This window comes from Hydra viridissima, unplaced genomic scaffold, assembly GCF_058129835.1.
Source record: "Hydra viridissima isolate aposymbiotic clone 2 unplaced genomic scaffold, HvirCarnegie_v1 scaffold_2, whole genome shotgun sequence".
Classification (NCBI taxonomy): Eukaryota; Metazoa; Cnidaria; class Hydrozoa; order Anthoathecata; family Hydridae; genus Hydra; species Hydra viridissima.
Window position 1 is genome coordinate 18,487,754 of NW_028324301.1, and position 21,348 is coordinate 18,509,101.

The 21,348-nt window shown below is 29.0% G+C and overlaps 3 protein-coding genes and 1 long non-coding RNA gene across 5 annotated transcripts; 1 reads left to right on the top strand and 3 right to left on the bottom strand.

Moving 5' to 3' along the window:
* Positions 1-1,318: 1,318 nt before the first annotated feature.
* Positions 1,319-2,076, bottom strand: LOC149892301 (zinc finger BED domain-containing protein 4-like). The gene is made up of 2 exons (XM_090078103.1): positions 1,779-2,076; positions 1,319-1,716 (listed from the first exon to the last, which is right to left on the bottom strand). The coding sequence occupies exons 1-2, from the start codon at positions 2,074-2,076 to the stop codon at positions 1,319-1,321; spliced, it is 696 nt and encodes a 231-aa protein (XP_089934229.1).
* Positions 2,077-10,753: 8,677 nt separating this feature from the next.
* LOC149892302 (uncharacterized) lies at positions 10,754-21,218 on the top strand. Of its 2 annotated transcripts, XR_016449754.1 has the most exons (3): positions 10,754-11,418; positions 11,596-14,946; positions 20,185-21,218. It is a non-coding gene; the product is annotated as an uncharacterized LOC149892302 (long non-coding RNA). The 2 variants fall into 2 exon arrangements; XR_016449755.1 differs by lacking the exon at positions 11,596-14,946.
* On the bottom strand, positions 18,124-18,897 carry LOC149892303 (uncharacterized). Its single transcript, XM_090078444.1, has one exon. The coding sequence runs from the start codon at positions 18,895-18,897 to the stop codon at positions 18,124-18,126; it is 774 nt and encodes a 257-aa protein (XP_089934570.1).
* Positions 19,144-20,213, bottom strand: LOC149892304 (uncharacterized). The gene has a single exon (XM_090078443.1). It carries the CDS (start codon positions 20,119-20,121, stop codon positions 19,144-19,146), a length of 978 nt encoding a protein of 325 aa, XP_089934569.1. The 5' UTR covers positions 20,122-20,213.
* Positions 21,219-21,348: the final 130 nt, after the last annotated feature.

Below are 21,348 nucleotides of genomic sequence, written 5' to 3' on the forward strand. Positions count from 1 at the left end.
TGCACAATAACAGGGAGCTAGTTGCAAAATATTTTGTCCATTTAAATGTTCTTTTCATTTTTCTCTAAGTGTTTAAGGACTGATGATTTTTTAAAACTCCAAAAAGTGACCAATGTTACCCCATAGCAGGGGTATTATTGATCAAACATGATAAAAACCTGGGGTAACATTGGTCACTTTTCGGCGTTTAAAAATAAGTATTTGTAATAAAAAAATTAAAAAAATAAATATAGAGGCCTATAGCCAAGACCTATAATGTTATTACCACAAGAGAAAACTGTCAAAAATTAATAAGATTCAGAGATGTTTAAGAAAAACTCCCAAAACTGACCAAAGTTACCCTGGCTAATGATACTCTTTAATTTGCGCAACCCTCAAATCCACAACAGAATATGCTTTGAAATTTTGATTAAGGCATTGGGAGGCATTCTTTTTTTATTTTTGAGCAAAAGCTCTCAAAGAGAGTTTCAATTATTTTTTCCAAATTTTTTTTCCCTGTAATTTTCTAATTCTACAAAGTTATACAATTTTCATGACATTTTTTTTTTTCATTTGACCTCCTCATAGTATCAAAGCTTTTAAACTCCTAAATAAATTATATTTCATGAAAAAATAGAACATAGATACTCACTTCTAAAAGAATTATACTATACTAATTATAGTAATATATACAAAATCAAATATTTTTAAATTCTCATATTATAGTTCAGAAATATTAACATTTCACCATGAGCTCCTGTTAAGCTATATCTCTTTGCAGTATATACATTTCCACCTATACTAAAAAGTCTTTCACTCTCCACAGAAGACAGTGGGCAGCTTAAATACTTTAAAGCAAGCTTTGCTAATAGTCGCATTTTGGTTTTCTGTGATTTCCACCACAACAAAAGATTGCTTTCTTTGTCAATAAAGTCTTCATTTGAGTAGTGTTGAATTTTGTTTAATAAAGTTTCATTTGAAATTAAAGTTTGTGGTTGACCGATTTATTTAGAATTAAATCCTACAAGTTCTTCGAAGCAATTGTCAAAACCTATTTCTACTATATCTTTCTATTCATTTAGTACTGTACCATTATTTTCATATTCTGAGTCAATATTTTCAATGTCACAAGCTGCAGACAGATCATTTTCAGTAACTGATGTTTTTTATATTTTCATGGGTTTTAATAAGTTGAATGGTTATGTTCTCAGTACTTGTTTTAGCAGCTGAAAAGGTGTTTTCATTTTTGAACATTTATAATTTGAATCTGGGATCAAGAAATATTGACAAGATGATGTTATAGTTATCAGTATATTGTTTGAAACTATTCTCCATTGAATTAGTTGTCATCAATTAAAGCTTTATTAATGAAATGTTTCAAAAACTGTATCTGTGGTATAATATCTGAGACAATAGAATTTCTTTCACTCAAGCGAACTCTTGTTTTGTGGAAATCTTTTAGCAAAACACAAAACTGTCCAATAATCATCCATTTGTTTGCATTTAATAAAGGAAACTTACCATTTTCAAGTGTATACATGGTTAGAGGTTTCCTTTGTTTATAAATTAGTTCTAACATATGACAGATACTATTCCACCTTGTTAGAACATTTTGAATAAGTTTGTGCTTAGGAACATTATTTGCTTCTTGAAGAGCTTTAAGTTTAGGGCAGGCTTGGGAAGAATGGCTGAAATGCCCAACAATTGAATAGCAGTTTGCAATGACATTCTTGACAACTGTTTGTTCAAAATTACACTCATTAATTACTAGTTACAGTGTGTGTAAAAACAAGGCGTACTATCATATGGGCTATCTTTAATAGCCTTAACAATATTTGTACCATTATCTCTAGCTATTAAATGAATTTTTGAAGGTGATATTTTAAATTCAGCCATAATATCTTCAATCAATTCAGCAATATTTGCTGCTGTATGCCTCTCAGGAAAAGGAGCTACTCTAAGTACAACAGTTTTCTGATTAAATGTATTGTCTAAACAGTGACCTGTCAGGCTAATGAAGCTTTCATTTGAACTACTGGTCAATATATCAGTATTAAAGCTTATGAACTCAGCAACTGAGTAAACATGGACAGCCATTTTTAACATAAAGTATAAAATAATTTCAGCAACTGAGTAAACATGGACAGCCATTTTTAATATAAAGTATACACTAATTTTTATTATTTTACATACCCTAATGAAACAATGCAACTTTTTTAACGTCTAATTTCATTCCCTAACGAACACTCCTTTGACCATACTGCGCATGCGTAACGCATGTGCAGAACTATTTGTTAACTTTTTTAACGACTAACTTTTTTAACGCAACAACGGCTTAGCAATCGCCCGATATTTTATCGCACATGATGCTAACCATTATCAAACATCATCGCTTCGCACGCTATCTATTTTTAGAAGAAAATGATGATAACCATAGTCAGCACCAACGCTGAACAATTACACACGACCTATTCTTATATGAAGCAAAAAAAAATTGTTGAAAAACTGTCTAAACTTTATGTTTAAGAAATGTTTAATAAATACTCACTAAACAGGGTGTATGTACCAAGGGAAGTCCAAATTTTATTTTTAATGTTTAAAACCCTTTCTTTCTTTTTATATTTTTTAAAATGCAAGTAATTAAAAAGATACACAGCTTTGTATAAAATAGTTGGGGATGTCCATTGATATATTTTAATATATGCTTGTTGTTAATTACAGTCTTCTCCTCCTGATGATAAATATCAATAGAATTTGACTAAAACTTTACTCAGGGTGTAATTAAAAAGGGAAGTCCGGAATTTGTTCTCTAAGAAATAATTACTTTTATTTTTTTTAAATTAACAAAAGAAAATATTTAAAAAATGAAATACCTTATAACTTAATAAAAAAAGGTATGTCCATTCAAGTTTCTTATTAATTTGTTTAAGTCAAAAATTAAAACAACCTCCGTTTAAATATATAAATCGTTTTTTTTTTTTTTAATAAACTTTAGACCGTTCTCGATTTGACAAGCACTATGCGCGAGGTTAGAATTATTTAATTCTATCTCCTATTTTAAAAGTTGGGAGAAAATGAGTTATTAATTTTAGTAAGTAATGATTACTTCTAAAATGCGCTCTATTTTACAAGTTTTTTTCTAATTTGTTTAAACATAAATTATTTAAAGCATAAGTTATTATTTCTTTAAAAATTAAGACTAAGTTTTTAAATAATTATTACTTTAAGAAAAAAATCAAAAACTTTCTCCCAACATTTAAACTTGGAGATAGAACAAAATAATTCTAACTTGGCGTATAATAAAATACTAAACCGTAAATCTAACTGTTATGCCGGATTAATAACTTCTTACCATCCGTTCGAACAGTTAACCTTGTATAGTTTGCTTAATTATTGCTTTAGTTTATTATAATTATTCGCTCTGTTTGCTTTTATCTACCGACGCATCATATTTACTTAACGAAATATTGAAGTTGTGAAAAAATATGTATATATACATATTTTGGGTATGTCCAGCGACGTAGCAGACATCCCCTAGACACGCCCCTGTCATACAAAATGATGATTCAAAGAGAATGGGATTTTCACACAGTTTGAAAATCAAATGCACATCGGCGCTACTGCAGTTTCTCCCCCCCCCCCCCCTTTTTTTTATTTTTGATTATGATAGAGAATTTTATGCTGATTCAGAAAAATATAAAAACATGGACCTGAAAATCAACGGAAAGTGCTCTATTTCGAAGTCAAAGTTGAAAAAAATCCCACTAAAAACCCTAATATTCGCCATTTTGAAAATATTAAGTTAATGATTTTTTAGCTGACAAAAGCAATACATTTATAGCATGGTTTTTACATTAAAAAAAGTCGTTAAAGTATGTTTATCATTTCGTTTATTACACTTTCGTTATAACACTTTAAAATAGTAATGCGAAGGCTGATGGAAACCAGGTCTTTTTATTGCGCAATGTAACGGTAATTAACTTTCGTTAAAAATGAAAGCGTTTTGAAAAAAAATGGCGAATATTAGGGTTTTTAGTGGGATTTTTTTCAACTTTGACTTCGAAATAGAGCACTTTCCGTTGATTTTCAGGTCCATGTTTTTATATTTTTCTGAATCAGCATAAAATTCTCTATCATAATCAAAAATAAAAAAAGGGGGGGGGGGGAGAAACTGCAGTAGCGCCATGCACATCATGTTCATATGAATGGTGCACTTTTACAAGTAATACTGCGGACAAAAGCACACAAAGTAAAGGCAGGAGTGCATTTGATATTAACTTAAGAATGATTATTGCTTTTAATCATTATTGAAAAAGTGTGTTCATGGAGAAACACAAAATTGTAATGAAGGGATCAATAATGTAATTTGGTCTAGGTGTCCCAAAAATGTGTTTGTGAAGAAAGCTACCCTTGAAATTGGAGTGAGTTCAGCTATATTGAGTTTTAATGAAGGAACATTTGGTCTTAAACGCGTTTTTGAGTATCTAAATATACCACACAGTGGTAAGACTGTAACCGGTTCATTGAAAAAGGACAAGCGTTGTGTTAGTAATATGGAGAGAAAAGAAAAAAATTTTATTAAAAAAAGAAGAATTCAATTAAGGGGATTATCTAAAGGCTGGTTTGATAAAGAACAAGAACTTGAAGCTAAAAAATCAAATGCTTCTGGAAGTTTTTAGACTGTTTTTTATCTTTATATTTTTGAAATGCTGTTTTCTCAATATGTCATTCTTTGCTATTTGCCTTTACGTGGAATAAGATATTTCCAGATTGGTTTAAGACATGGAGCTGAAATTTTCAGCATTTGCAGTTATAACTTAGATTTGGAGACTGAACTAAAATCAAGACATAAGGTGCTCTATTTACAGTGTTATTACTCATTGTTCATAATTTTTTCATGTAGACCCCCTGAAAAGTGGTATAAGTTATAGCAAATTTTAATAATTGGCCTTTCTACTTATGCAATGAACTTCATTTTAGTTCAGGAACTAGATAATATAAGCAAGATTATTTGTGCAAAATTTCGAAAGAAAAAGATAATTTATCTTTGAATTTTCTTGTTTCATCCATGTGTACAGTTTAATGCCTTTTTCAGCTAAAATTTGATGTTTTTTTATAAAAAATTTCAGAAATTCAAATTTTTTTTCATGACCAGTAACTAAATTTCGCTATTGGAACTATTTTATTTAATGTTCTGAAAAAAAAAATTCAATTTAACAAAAAAAATTTATTTCCTGGTAAACCACCTTAAAAAAACGAAAATTTTTAAGATCAAGCTAGTATAAATAAAAAAGTCTTTACAATATTGCAAAACTTTTAGTGCCAATTGTATAACTAGATGCAATAAATATTTGCTGAAAGTTTCATGCAAATTGAACATGCCATTAATGAAATAGGATGGCCGGGAGGTCTAAAATTTTACATATTGAGAAAAATGCATTTAAATATAACATTCATAATTGTAACAAAAATTTTCAATGAAAATATCAGTTTAAAAACAGTTACTTATAAGAACATGAACCAGGATCATATAGTCTACTTTCTTGGTCATTATCTGCATTTTTTTTTTTTTTTTTGCACCCACGAAATACTTTTCGTTGCTTTTTTGATATTATCCGATTTTGATACTCTGCAAAAATTAGACGTTTTTTGTTTATGAATGAACAACCTTGAAGAGTATATATTCCTGGAATCGTATTCAACTTTTCAAATAAAAGAACACTTGTTTTTTTCCAATACTAAAGTTTGAAACAGTGTTGTAAACTCCAAACTCCAACTGTGTTAAAGAAACATACTTTGTTTTGGGTATGCGCTGCCATATCATTCCACAGTGGGCCAGAATTGACTTTTACAAAGTTCGTAACTAATTTAATATTAGAGCTATATTTACTAAAATTAGTATGAATACTAAAATGATGTCTGCGCTTTTTATGAAGGTAATATTTTTTTATCGTTGCCTTGGATACCTTTATTTTGATTAGCAACAACCTACTTTTGTTATCTGCAGATATTTTATAAGTACTATATTCACTAAATTTGGCATGAGTACCAATATGAGATCACACTTCTTAAAAAAGTGACAATTTTTAAAATTTAGTTGCTATGGATCTTATATTGCTTAGTTACTGGATACTTTCCTTAGTTACAAAGTGGTAAATTGATATTTGAATATTTTATCGGATTTTTGACCCACCTATATTGAATAACAATTGAGTATTTAGGTAAATACTCAATGGCTGCACTTTGATGTTAGAGACAGTGGAGCTAACTCCCCAGTGAGATACCACATGTGATTGCTGAAAGCTTTCAGAGCAGCATTTGCTAATTAAAACATACCAAGCTTCCCAAGAAGAACCTCTTTGTTTTCTCTGATCTCTATTGCTAGTAACATTTTAAGTTCTTTAGACAGCATTTTATTTTGTTGTGTATTTGTGAATTATATGGCATATTAGTCGACTATTTATACTTTTCTTTAGTCAAACATTATGAAAAATTTGTTTAACCAAAATTACTATAGAAAACCTACATAAATAAGCATTGAAATTTAAATACGTTTTAACGAAACACAAAAAGGAACTGAATAATCGATTAAATGCAGATTTTGAATAATTAGTTCATTATGGAGTTACTAAAATCCTTTTCAGTTTTATCTATAAAATATCTACATAAAAACACAAACAATGAATGTTCAATAATTTTGAAGCGCTAGCGTTGTTTCAAAAATGGCCGCTAAAAATCACGAAGAAAATATCTAAAATAGAGATCAAAAATCTATCTGAAGTTTTTTTTTCGAAAAAACGCATTTTTTTTATCTGAAAAAGCGATTCCCTTGTTCGTTTATAGCATCGGATTTAATAACGAAGTTTTTATCTTAAAAAAAGAATTTTTTGAACGTTTATAGCAATGGACTTTTTTTTTCTTCGCTTTTTACGGTAAAAACTTCGTGTTTTTACGGAAAAAACTTCGTTTTTTATGTTTATAGCATTGGCCCCAGCTAAAAAACCAGAAAAACACCTTCAGTCAAGAGCTAGTTAACTCATTTACTAAAAGAGTCACTGAAAGGAGGAATGTTATATTAGTAAACTTAGTTAAATTATCTGCATAATCCTGATGTCATTAATGAAGCAACTCATGACATTTTCGAAAATTCCATGCCAAAGAGAAATGCAATTGCTACTACTGCATCAAGTTTGTTTAATCGTTTGTTTAATCGTTTGTTTGAGCAAAAGAGAAGTGAGTCTATAGATGAGGAAAACTTGTCAGACAATGAAACTAGTCAGGAACAAGTACAGCAATTTACTTCCTTGTCAGAAGAGCTGAGTTCTCCATTAGAAGGACACTCAAAGGGGTTACACTAAAGAAACAAAAAATAGAATTAACTTCTAAACTAATGCTCAAAGAAATGGCAGTAATTGAGCTAACAAAAAACGAACAAGCAACTTAGATTTGTTGTACACAGCTTTGAAGTCAATACAAGTAACAAGTGTGGAGGCTGAAAGGTCATTTTCTACAAGTGGTCTATTTGTTACTAAACTAAGGTCAAGGTTAAATGATGAAACACTCAATGCTTTATGTTTTTTACGTGCTTATAGTCTTAAGAAACGTAAAATTAACCATTTAAAAGACTTATTTGTTTGCTGCTCAATTGTATTCAATGTATGTTTATGACATTGTTACTATATATATTTAAGTTTTTGCTGCTGTTGTTCCCCTGAAATATATAAAATAAAAAGATACACTAGAAAACCGGAAAACCGTTTTTAAAACATTGAAAACCGCGGTTTATTCAAAAAACCGTTTTTAGAAAAAACTTAAATTTTCCTTTCCCTAATATATATATTATATATATATTAAGGTGTGTCATAAAACAACATTTTTTGAAAGTGTGTTATGAAACCCCATAAATGTGTTCTATGTAATAAATTAATACTAAATTTTAAAAATTTTTGAATAAAAAATATTTTTAGTGGTAGTTCAAGACCCTTAAACATCAGAAGGGTTCCTAATATTTTTAAAAAAAAAGTCATTTAAAAGCATATCATGTTGGGTCTCAAAAGAAGTGAAATTTTATAAAAGTTTCAAAAATAATAACAAAAAAATTATGGAAACACAAATTTCAAAAGTTTATTTAGAAAAATTATGAAAAAGAGTATTTTTTTATTTTTTTTAAAAAAATGATAGTTTTTAAGCCATAAAAATCTCGGATGGGCAATAAATTTTTTTCAAGTTCGTTTAGTACTTTAGTTATACCTTCGAGTCATGGGTTCTCTGAAACAGGTTTTCCCGGTTTTCTTTTGATTAGTGTTTTATATATTTGTCTCAGAATGGCTACAGAATTTTCTTGAACTTTACTAATAAAATTAAGTTGCAATTCTATCTTAACTCGTTTTTGCAAAAGCTGTATTAAACTTTTATACTGTGACTGATTTATTTTTCATGTAATTGTCCACCTGGTGTTTTGGCTGTCTCGTTCTTTTCTTCGATCAAATGTTATATGTTTTAAGTTTGGTAAAACTTGAGTATAATATTTATAAATTTCCTCATTTTTCATTCTCACAATATTAATAAAAAAGTTTTCTAATCCACTTATAACAAAAATTGAAAGAGATAAAAAAGAAGATAAAAAAGAAATTTTTTAAACAAGAAAGATATTAACAAGGACTATAGCAGTACTAAAGACCATGAGGCATCTCAGAGATAAACGGCTATGAAGCGTCATATATGCTGGCTGAAGCGTCATATATGCTGGCTAAAGCAAAAGGAAAGTGCTTCCTTAAATAAATCAGTGAAAAAAAATCAGGAAGAATCTGAAAAACTAGTGGAGTTTACTATAGTTAAAAAGTTATATCTTGGAAAAAAAATATTGAATTGCATTTTTAAAGGAAGATTTGCGTAATGTGAGGAGGGAGAATTAAGTTGAAAAAAACAATTAGGAAAAGACTTACACACGAAGACTTTACCTATCATGTAAATAAACGATAAGAAGATAAAGTATAAGATACAACAAGGAGAGTAAGAAAATATTATTATTTGTGATTTTATTAACGCAATTAAGGTATGGTCAAAAATATCAAAATTTTTCATTCTTTGAAAGTAATTTTTCTTAGGATTTTCATTCATGCTGAAAACGATAGAATTATCTATTTTCCAATATATTCTATATAAAGCCTTCTATTTTTCATTTTAAAAAAGGTACTATGAAAATTGCTCCTTGGCAATGGCATAGCAACAAGGTAAACATAATGTATTGATTCTTATTAAACTGCCTTAAGCAAGTATTTTCTATAGTAAGTTTTTAGAAAGTATTGAGTGATATTTGCCTTCTTTTTTTGCCTTCAAAGTTATAAAACCAGCATTTATATATGTTGTTATCACTTTATTTCTTGTCATATTTGTAAAGTGACTTAATAGCAAATGTTATCTATTTTAGTTACTTGTGCTAAATATAGCCTGAGTATAATCATTCATTATTGTGTTTTAAAATGCTTAATGTAGATAAAAGTAGATATATTATTTCTAATTGTTCAATATGAAAACTGATGCTTTGAGGAGAAGAAAAATTGGTGCCTTCAGAGTGTTTAAAAAAAGAAAAAGCACTTCTATAAAATCAAGTTTGCCAATTTTTGCCCAGAATGAAGATTATTTTGTGAGCAAAGAACTGCCATTAATTGAGAGTAATGCTTTAAGCATTTTACCTAACTTTACAACATCAACCAGCAATGTTATTGCTAATAATGAAGCTATTCTATAACCTTAAAGTAATAAAAATAAGTCTAGCTTATTTGATCTTGATATTATTGTACAAACTCTTACCTTAGTTGGAACCCTGACTGTGAGAGCAAGTCTATTAACATGAATATAGATCATAGAAATAAAAAAAGTTCTTTGTTGTTATTGAGTTGCACTGAATGTTTATGGAATACGAAGTTCTATACCAGTAAAAAAGTTTCAAGTGAAATTTCTGAAAATTTTTTTGATATAAACTTACGTTCAGTAATTGCAATGCGTGAAATTGGAAAAGAACATAGTGCATTAGAAAAACTATGTGGTTTTTTAAACTTACCACCTCCACTTCAAAAAGTCACATTTAATGATGTTCGATATAAAATATCGCTGTTATTTAAGCATATTGCAACACAATCGGTGATCAATGCAGCTCTTAAGTTTACAGTAAAAGATGATACTTGAATTTCAGATGTAACTGTTTCTTGTGATGGTACTTGGCAAAAACGAGGATATACCCAGCAACCACACAACGTTGAAACAACGTTGAGATAACTAATAAATAACTAATGAAATAAATAATAATGTTAATTAAACATCTTTAAGGGTGCCTTTTTGAGATTCCGTGCACATTGGGTGTTTATAAACAGTTGGAACAACCGCATTGGTAGTTGTCTCAGAGCTGGGGAAAAAATTCTAATTATCAAATTTGATTTAATACGTTACGAATTTGATTTGACTGGCTCCTAAGAACCATAATTGAGACATTCAACCGCCACAATAATGTGCCATTGTATGTGAAAATTTAATGTTATAGGTTAATTAGATTTTTTTAGAACTAAATCTTGTTTTAGTCGACAAATTTTAGTTAGACTAAAAAGTTAGTCGACAAAATTTAGTTCGGCTAAAAAGTTAGTCGACTTAATTTAGTTAGACTAAAGAGTTAGTCGACTAAGTTTAGTTGACTAAAAAGTTAGTCGACTAAATTTAGTTAGACTAAAAGTAACCTTAACTCCCACCCCTAAATACAACTGTCCCTGAATATTGTGAGGAGGGAAAATGATAAAATTGAAAAACATTATCTTTAAGTTTTACCCGACTCAAGCTAATAACATTGGAAGGAAGAAAAGAGTGAGTCAACCAAGAAAAGACGTACATACAGAGACTTATTCATCATGTCGTATAAATAAAACACGAGAAAACTAATGAAGCAAAAATAAAAAATAACCATTAAGAAAAGACGTACATACAGAGACTTATTCATCATGTCGTATAAATAAAACACGAGAAAACTAATGAAGCAAAAAATAAAAAAATAACCATTAAGAAAAGACGTACATACAGAGACCTATTTACCTGTCAAGTAAACTAATGAACTATAAAAGCCCAAAAAAAGAAAGAATCTGGCAGAGAGAGAGAGTGTGTTTTTTTTGGGAAGACAGTTTTTAAAGAGAGCTTTTATTGGGAGAGTTAAGAGAAGAAGAATTAGAGTTTTTAAGTGAAGTCTTTGGAAGAAGAGAAAGAGTTTTTGAAGAAGAGATTTAAAAGAGAATTTTAAGAGAAAGAGTTTTAAGAGATTTAAAAGAGGAATTTATGAGAAAAAGAGTTTTGAAGATTTAATAAGAAATTTATGAAAAGAATTTATGGAAAATTTAACAAGAAACTTATGAGAAGAATTAAAGGAGAATTTAAAAGAGAACTTTATGAGGAAAGTTGGTAAGAAAATATTTGAGTAACTTTCGATATGCGTTATTATGAGAATTAATGTATTGTTATATGTACAAGTTAATATTAAGAGAACATATATATTGATGAGAAATATTTGAGAATATTTATTAAGAAAAATAAGTAAAAGAAGAAGAACCAGTAGTAAGCACCTTTGTTTGCATTTAGATTATTAATATTATTGTTGATATTACTATATGCGTAAAATATTGTTATTGAAAAGTTTGATGCTTTACTGCTCACCTTAGCATATCTGCGCCACTAGATTTACGTCACACAAATATAAGAGTGCTTACCGTTACACATCAATAGAACATTTGTTGAGTTTTGTAGTATAGAATATACTGAGGACGGCGAATGTAAGTTAAGCCTTTTCGATTAGACCTTGCCCATTCCTTACCAAACTATTCTCAAACCTAGCCCTTTCCTAACCAAATACTCCCCAGACCATCAACCTAGTTCCCAACCTCCATATACCTAATCCAACAACACACACTAAACCCAAACTTCCCCTTCCCCTTCCCATTCCCCTTCGCCTTTACTGCAAAAGAAGAAAACATAACATAATAATAAAAATAAATAAAAAAAAAAAAAAAACCCACAGCCCTCACAATATCTATTCAACAGACCAAATGATTTTATCAAAAACTGTTAAGAGAAGATTTCACTTGCTAATGACTCTGAGATGACTGGAGCTTGGCTACAAAGTCATGGAGTATTTACGGTAAACAGTTTCTCAGGTAATCATGAAGGTTACACTTTAGATTTTAGAAGTGACAAATTGATGCCAAAATGTTCTTGCAAAAGTTTGCGTGAATCTGCATATTTATGCCAGTATTTTTTCCTGGTATTTATAAGATTTCCTGAAACATGGTCATGGAATTCTTTGTCATCATTATATAGAAATTCTCCTTTCCTGACTGTGGATAATGATGATGAGAATACTGTATACATTCCAATCAACTCACCAAGCCCATAGTAAGTTGGTGATGAATCAATGTTATACAGAGAGTGTTTGTCTCCGGGACTTGACTCGATGAAAAAAACCCCTATAACAACTTCAACTCTTTCACATATTCGCTATATGTTAAATCAGATAAAAAAGTTAACATGATGTCGATGAATCAACTATTGATAGCAATGAAGTTTGTGAAGATTTGGCAAAGGTCTTAAAGAAATTTTCAAATGCCACCGAAAAGGAAAACAGAATTCCAGTTAGAAAAGAACTGGGGGAACCCAAGTGAATTAAAATATATAAATAAAATATATAGTAAGTAAAAGTCTCCAACATTTTACTTGTTACAAAATGACATTTTAAAGATCTATATTTTCCTTATCATTATTTTTCTTTCGTTGGTCTGATATTCCCAATTTTCTATGAGTCCCCTTCTACTACTCCCATTTTTTGAAATGCTAAAATTTAAACCATCAAAAAATATTACAATCTTTGTATTCGTAGCGTTAGAAAAGCGCTCAACAACATTACAACAAGATTTTAATAAGTTGAGTTCTCCGTGAAATGGGAGCAGCAGTTTTAGTATTTACTAACCAGCAAAAAGTCTGTTTAAGAAGTGATTTAATTCTCACAAGTTAGATAATATTTTACCTTAATACTTACTGTCTTACGAAGATGGATGCGGTAACGGAGAAAGAAGACGGTACTGGGTAATTTTCATAAGGGGAATGAAGATGACAACAAAGTTGGAGTGTGGAAAGACCAAATGAGTCTAGTGGTTATAGTCGACTCCCTGGCTACAGGACATGATTATTAGTTAAAAATGTAGACACTTTCTATTTGTATTTAAGATTTGACATTGGAAATAATCTGTTAAATATTTATACCAGAAGTAACATCTTAATAGTTATTAACATTGAACTGTTATTAACTTTATTTAGGCCTACCTCTAGTCCAATTTTCATTGTAAAAAAAAAATCTTTTAGCAAAATATGAAGTAAAAAATCTAACATTAATAACATTTAAAACCTTCGTTTCACAAAACTCAATATAGTTTTATCAAACTTGGAAAATTCATTTCCATTATCAACCCACTGACGTAAAAATACCAAGTACAAAAATTCTTAGCTGTGTTTTGATCAAATTTACGTTAATTTTTACGGACATTGTGGAGTGACCTCTTTTTGAGGGATGTTTTAGTATCTCAACCATTATATTGGAAAATAGATAATTCTATCGTTTTCAGCATGAATGAAAATCCTAAGAAAAATTACTTTCAAAGAATGAAAAATTTTGATATTTTTGACCATACCTTAATTGCGTTAATAAAATCACAAATAATAATATTTTCTTACTCTCCTTGTTGTATCTTATACTTTATCTTCTTATCGTTTATTTACATGATAGGTAAAGTCTTCGTGTGTAAGTCTTTTCCTAATTGTTTTTTTCAACTTAATTCTCCCTCCTCACATTACGCAAATCTTCCTTTAAAAATGCAATTCAATATTTTTTTTCCAAGATATAACTTTTTAACTATAGTAAACTCCACTAGTTTTTCAGATTCTTCCTGATTTTTTTTCACTGATTTATTTAAGGAAGCACTTTCCTTTTGCTTTAGCCAGCATATATGACGCTTCAGCCAGCATATATGACGCTTCATAGCCGTTTATCTCTGAGATGCCTCATGGTCTTTAGTACTGCTATAGTCCTTGTTAATATCTTTCTTGTTTAAAAAATTTCTTTTTTATCTTCTTTTTTATCTCTTTCAATTTTTGTTATAAGTGGATTAGAAAACTTTTTTATTAATATTGTGAGAATGAAAAATGAGGAAATTTATAAATATTATACTCAAGTTTTACCAAACTCAAAACATATAACATTTGATCGAAGAAAAGAACGAGACAGCCAAAACACCAGGTGGACAATTACATGAAAAATAAATCAGTCACAGTATAAAAGTTTAATACAGCTTTTGCAAAAACGAGTTAAGATAGAATTGCAACTTAATTTTATTAGTAAAGTTCAAGAAAATTCTGTAGCCATTCTGAGACAAATATATAAAACACTAATCAAAAGAAAACCGGGAAAACCTGTTTCAGAGAACCCATGACTCGAAGGTATAACTAAAGTACTAAACGAACTTGAAAAAAATTTATTGCCCATCCGAGAGATTTATTGCCCATTCAAGAAACATCTGCAAAGAAAAGGAAGGATCGGTCATGAAAATCTTGTAAAGTTTTAATGGAGTTTTTGAGGAAATTTTAGAAGAAGTTTTTATTGTGGTTTTTTTAAAAAAGAGTTTTAGAAGATTTTCAGAAATTCTCCTGATGAGAGACTTTAGGGAAAAAGTTTTGAGGAGATTCTCCTTTTTTGAGAGAATTTCATAAGAAGCATTTTTGGAGATTTTAAAGAGAATTTTATGAGAAGGTTTTAAAGAGAATTCATGAGGAATTCACTTAGAGAATTTTTTGAAGAAGATTTAAAAGAACGAGATTTTTTCAGGAAAAGAGAAAAAGAAGATTTAAAAGTGAGCACAGTTTATATAGGCCACGTGTCCAAAAGTGGTAAGAAAAAGATATTTGAGTGACTTTAAATGTGTCATTATCTTTATAAATGTATTATTATTTGGATAAGTTAATATTAATAGAATATATAATCATGAGATAAATAGTGGAGAATATTTATTAAGTAATTTAAGTTAAAAGAAAAAAACCAATGGTAAGTATTATTAATTTTTATATATTTCAATTAAGGCATCATCATCATCATCATCATCATCATCATCATCATCATCATCATCATCATCATCATCATCATCATCATTATTATTATTATTATTATTATTATTATTATTATTATTATTATTATTATTATTATTACTATATGTATTAATATTTTTTTTGACAAGTCTCACTCTATCTTATTCTATTCCTGTGCTACTCATAAACACCCCCCACATATTATTGACACCACCATGCTAACAGTCTTATTTCACTGCCTTTATAATCTCATCATCTTAGCACTTAACTCTTTAAGCCCAATTCTCACAAATACTTAAATCCCATCCACATACTTAAAACTCCAACCACAGGTTTTAAACCCTGCCCTCACAACACTTTGAATAAATCTTGGTTTGAATCATCAGAAACACTACTGGTTTCTGATTAAACATTTTCTTCAGAATCTGAAATAGGTTCTCACATACTTCTCTTACTGCTTTTTATTTTTTCTCAGTTTTCTTGAAAACGATTATCATTGCGACTTTCTGAAGATAATTCTTTTTTTCTTTTATATAAGTTCTTACTTAAAAATTAATTTTGAATTATATTCAGAATATATCAACCTACTTTTGATATCAAGAGTAATATGCTTTATCACTAATTTAATTTGATTATCGGTGAGATCTTACTATGGCCTTGGCAAGGTATATATTTCTGAGGTAGAGGCTTTGCTCCAATCATCATCTTTTACTTTTCTGAGCTTTATTTTTGAATTGATATAGAAAGAGCCTGGCTGTGATGCTCAGGGAATTTCAGAGTACTGTATAAATTTGCTTGAAATTCTTGTTCCTTTTTAATGGTGTCAACAATATCCCGCAGAGTAAAACACAGCTAAGCAGTAATTTTAGAAAAGTGCTATGGTAATTTATGTTCCTTTTTGTAGATAGATCCTAAATGTGTAATTGAGTTTTTTATTTGATCAGTGAAATCAATCTTAATACTGCTCCAAAAGTGACAATTGGTTTACTTTAAATGCTCTTGTTAATCTTACATGCCACCACCAAAAATCATAAACGCTGCTAAAATAAAATCAACAATATAATGCTTGTGAGCTTTAATAACCCTAATAATCTGATCCCTGTCAGAAGAAAATAGAATCTAGCCATATATTATTGCTCTCTCTCTTGTCTTTTGTTGTGATTCCCTCTAATGATAACATTGCTTTTTATCATCAGTTGTAGTATTCTTCACTTTTACCATTTTGATGTTTTGTTTTTTTTTTGCTTTTGTTTAATTAAATCATTTGTATCCTAATCATACTTATACAAGCTAACAATGATAATGACACTGTAATTCAAATATACTACAGTCTCCAATAGACTATACCAAATGATGCTTACTTGACATCCTTTTAGACTAAAATCTGGATAAAAAGTGTTTCAATAGTTTTGGTTTCTCAATACCTACAAAAGGATTTTATCCACGTTGAGTTCAATTTTATCATAGACGAGTTCAATATGTTGTGGTTTTCTTAAAGTTGAGTTCATTATATGTAATATATATAGGTTTAGTAAAAGTTTGCCTTCCGCTTAGTTTTGAGAATAGTTAAAATTTATTGCAAGCTTTAATAAAGTTAATAAATTTATCTTCACACCAAGCTCATTGGTTTTCCTAATACAAAAATGAAATGGTTTGTACCATTGTCTAAATATTTCATTTTGCAAAGTATACATCTAAAATGACATTTAATATCCATTCTTTTTTTACCCAATTATTTTTCATTTACATTCCATTTCTCTTATGATAGTTGTATCATTTTGTAGCTATACTAGTATACACTAATATAGTTTAGTAAAGATAAGCTCAGTATAAACTAAACTGGTTTAGTTTTACCTACTTCAATGTAGTTTAGTTAATAAGAAAAGTCATAAAACAATGGAAAGAGGGATAACAGTTACACTATTACAAGTTGAAGGTGAAGTTGGAAAACCCACTTATATAAAAATAGCTGTTGCATTTCCTCATGATAACACTAAAAAAAATTTAGATTTTTATATAAAGCAAAGAAACCTGTTCTAAGAAACAACAGAAGACCTGGTCAAACTATTAGAAGAAACTCAGATGCAAAAGAGTAAACGCAAAAATTTTTATGTTTTAAATAATTGCTCTGTGCACTAATTAGACCAAGAATATTCAAACATGTTAAAATTTTCAGGAATCAAGTTTTTTCATAGAAGACATAAAAAGTTGCAGCTTCTAAGGGACTTGGTATTATTGAAACTAATGATTTAAAATCAAGAGAAAAAGTTCTAAATCTAAAAATAAAAAAATGGAATGCTATGTCTAGTTTTAAAAAGAATAGATCTGTTCTAGATAAGTGTAAAAAAAATCAATATGCCATTCACAAAAGTAATGTCAGATTTATTAGAAAAAATATATAAACATTTTGATGGTGGTATGTCAAGAAAACTTTATAAATATCTTTTAAAATTTCTAAGAGAAAAAATGGAAAAGTTTGAAACCTATTTACTTTAAATAGATTTAGTTCATGTTAATCCATTTGGTGGCTCATTATTGTACGCTTTTAATAGTAGGTAATTCTAATGTTCGTCAGTCATTAATTGTAAGTTAGTCCTTTACCTTGGTTTGGTTCATGGCAGTCCCATGTGCTCAATTAACTATTTATATATATTTATAAAAAAAAAATTTCTCAAGATTGAATATTAAAAGAGTTTACAAAAAATGTATTTTAAGAGGTCATAAAGAATGTATTTAGCTATAGCAAATATTAACCTTGATATTTAACTTAGTAATCTCTTCTATCATTTTTAGTGTGTTTATCTGTGTTTCCAGCATTTAGTTGATAATTTGCTGGTAATTTTATTTTCTCTCTTTTAGTTCAGTATCCCAGTCATTTATTCTGAGCTGAAGAATTTTTTCAATACTTTTGCTTTAGTATTTGTTAAACTAGTCTTTATAGGGTAAATTATAGTTATTATTCCTCTCATCAGCACCATTACCTTAAAAGTTGTTAACTTTAGGAATTTCATAGCATCTTACATCAACTTGTTTATCCTCAAAAACATTTAAACCAATTACAACAGTATCCATTTTTTCTGTTAATCTGTTGGCATATTCTTTAGTTTTAGTTTGCTCAACAGCTATTGTAGCATCTTTATTATATTTTATTTCTACTACAATTCCTTTTTTATTTTTTTCATCAATAAACATTATATCGGCTATTCCCTTACCAAGGTATATCTCTGTACCAAATTTAAATATAGACTTGAGTTGGAGTGTTATGTAAGTCATCACACAATGTATAAAATCTTCATTACCATGAAAGGCTTTCTCAGTAATATTATCTGCAATATTCTCACCTTTAAGCTTTTCAAATTTGGGGAATTTCGCTAATAGTTTTGTAAATGATTCTTTAAAGCTTTCAGTAGCTTTCCCAGTTTCTATTTTATCTTTAGAATCAAGAATTTTTTGCAATTCATCAGTAACATCCGTAAAAAACTTTGTATCTATATTATATTCTTGTTTGTAATACTCTAGCAACTTATTTTGAAATTCAGCTTTTACTTCGTTATTTGGTAGTTTGAAATCTTTTTCTGTAGAAACAGTTAAGTAACCAGCAGAGAACAAGTAAGAAAATAATATGTCAGCTACTGATTCATTTATTTCATAGTTCGAACCTAAGTTCATAACTTCTTTTAATATTTGAAAATCATTAGAGCTAATTTGCTTCTTTAAGTTAAAAAATAAAGAATCATCGTTTAACAACCGGCCCATTTTACTCTTTACTGACGGTACTTTAAACAAATCTTTTATAAATTCTATATTACCGCTTTCTTCCCAGTAATTTTGCAAAATTACTTTTTTTAGTCTCTGTGTATCTTTTATATACTTATGTTCTTCAAAGTTTGTCAAACATTTAACTATCGACCATGGATTATATGTTTGGCTTTCATTAAGTGTATAACCATTATACCAATCTTTTATATCTCTAGCTAAATTTTCTGGAACTTCATATTGATTTTACATATATTCAACCTCTTGCTGAGTAAAGCCATAGTACTCAAAAAATCTTTTATCTAAAATGTTATACTCACTTAAATTTAGTGCAGAAAATAAATTAGCTTTTGCTATTCTAAACACGCCAGTTATTAGCCCTTTCTCTAAATAGTCGTTATCTTTAAAGGTAGTTTCATTTATACCTCTAAAAAGGTCTACCACCTTTTTTGATTCTTTGTTGCTAAACTTAATGTAGGAGTGATTTATTGCAGCATCATACTCATCCATCAATATATAAGTTTTTTTTCCAAAATGCTTTGTTAAGAAACTACTCAGTGTAAACAATCCTTCAAATACTTCACTGGTAGTTAAATTTTGGTGTTCTAGAGAATCAATATATTTGTTGAAAAGTGCAACTTCATCTCTTCTTAGTTTACTACTATTGAATAAATATTCGTGTTCTGAGAAGCTCTTATGTAACACTGTTTTAACTCTTCTTAATACTTCTTCATACGAATCTCCTTTGGTATTTTTAAAATTAACATCTACTACTGGAAATTGACCTTGACGTTCAAGTATAATATTTTGATGTCTAGCTATTTTAAGCTCAGTAAGTAGTTTTCTTCTGCCACCTGCTAATCCCAAATCTATTTCTCCCCCTAAAAATAATTTAGGATTTTGTCTTTCATCTCTAGGTAACAATTCGCCATTTTGGGTCATTTCTATACTAAGAAACTTTTTAATCATGTCCATATTAATGCTTTTGCCCCACCTTCTTGGAAAGGTCATTAACAATGTTTCTCCTGAATCTTCTAGGAAATCTTTTATGAGTAAACTCTTATCTACGAACGCAGTGCTGTTTAGCACCAACTTTTTAAAATCGCTCACTCCAATAGCTGTTTGTGGTTTTAGCCATTTTTTCCCATCGGGGTTACTATGATAATTTCGTACAAAAGCTTTACTATAATTGAAAACTGTAAGATTTGCTAAAGATTTCCACATATTCTATACTTAATTCAAAAAATTCTATCTTTTACTCGTATAATAATTTTCACTTTTTTGTAGAGGAGAGACTTTCGATTGCCTTAAACGAAGATATTCGCGAACGAGTAAAATTATTGTTTCCCGAAAATCGATCATATTTATTGAATTTTTCGTAAAAAACGTCATTATTTGGTTCATAATGTCCGGTCATACTCTTATTAATGGATTTAGTTGTTATATTTAATCGTAATAATCTGACTTAGTCGGTTACGGAAATTTCCGTCAAACGCGTTTTTGTTTTTTTATTTTTATAAGAAATTTGTACTAGAAGCCCCAAAATCTTAACTGTAAAACATTTTATCATACTTGTTAACATATTTTCAACTTCTATTTTACATACTTTTTCTCTCTTTTGATAATTTGAAACTTAAGAAACTCTAAGAAACTTTTAGTATTAAAAAAATTTTTAGTTGTTAAAAAAGTCCCCATAAAATAGAAGCTTTCTAGTACTAGCCCATTTGCTTGGTTACTTATTAACAAAAAAAAACGTGCAGGTTACGTTAAAGTTCGTAAAAAACAATATGGGTCATTTAATAATAAACGATTTGGTGTTTTTAATATAATTTTCTTTGTTTAAACGTGTTCCATTTACTACATCAGTTCTTGTTATTTTTAAAAGAGTTTTTAAAGTCGTATTTTAACGGGTAACTTTTGCGCTTCGACACTTCCCCCCTCCCTCTTTCACTCCTAATTTTATGATTGGTTATGATAAAGGATTTCATGCTGATTAAGAATTGTATAAATATTTAGGACTCAAAATCCATGTAAAGTACTCTAATCTGAAGTTAAAAGTACTAAAACACAAAACAAATCGCTAATATTCACCATCTTGAAAAATGATTTTTTTTGTGTAAAAGTATTAGCAACTTGTTTTTTATTTTTATAATAAAGATTTTAAATAATAGAACGTTATTGGGAATTCATCGCGTTTATCATGCCAGTTTATTTTAGCAGGATTTTTACTTTTTTGATTTAAATATCTTTAAAATTTTTATGAAATAAGTAGAAAAACTCTTTTGTAGATTATAGACAGCAATAAACTTAAAACAACTTAAACTGTTTATATTTAAGAAATATACATTTTAAACAATTGACTTTCCTTTAATACAAGTTAGTACCCCCCCCCCCCCCCTCCACCATTTAAATACTTTTTCTTTATTAATAATAAATATTTTGATTGAAATC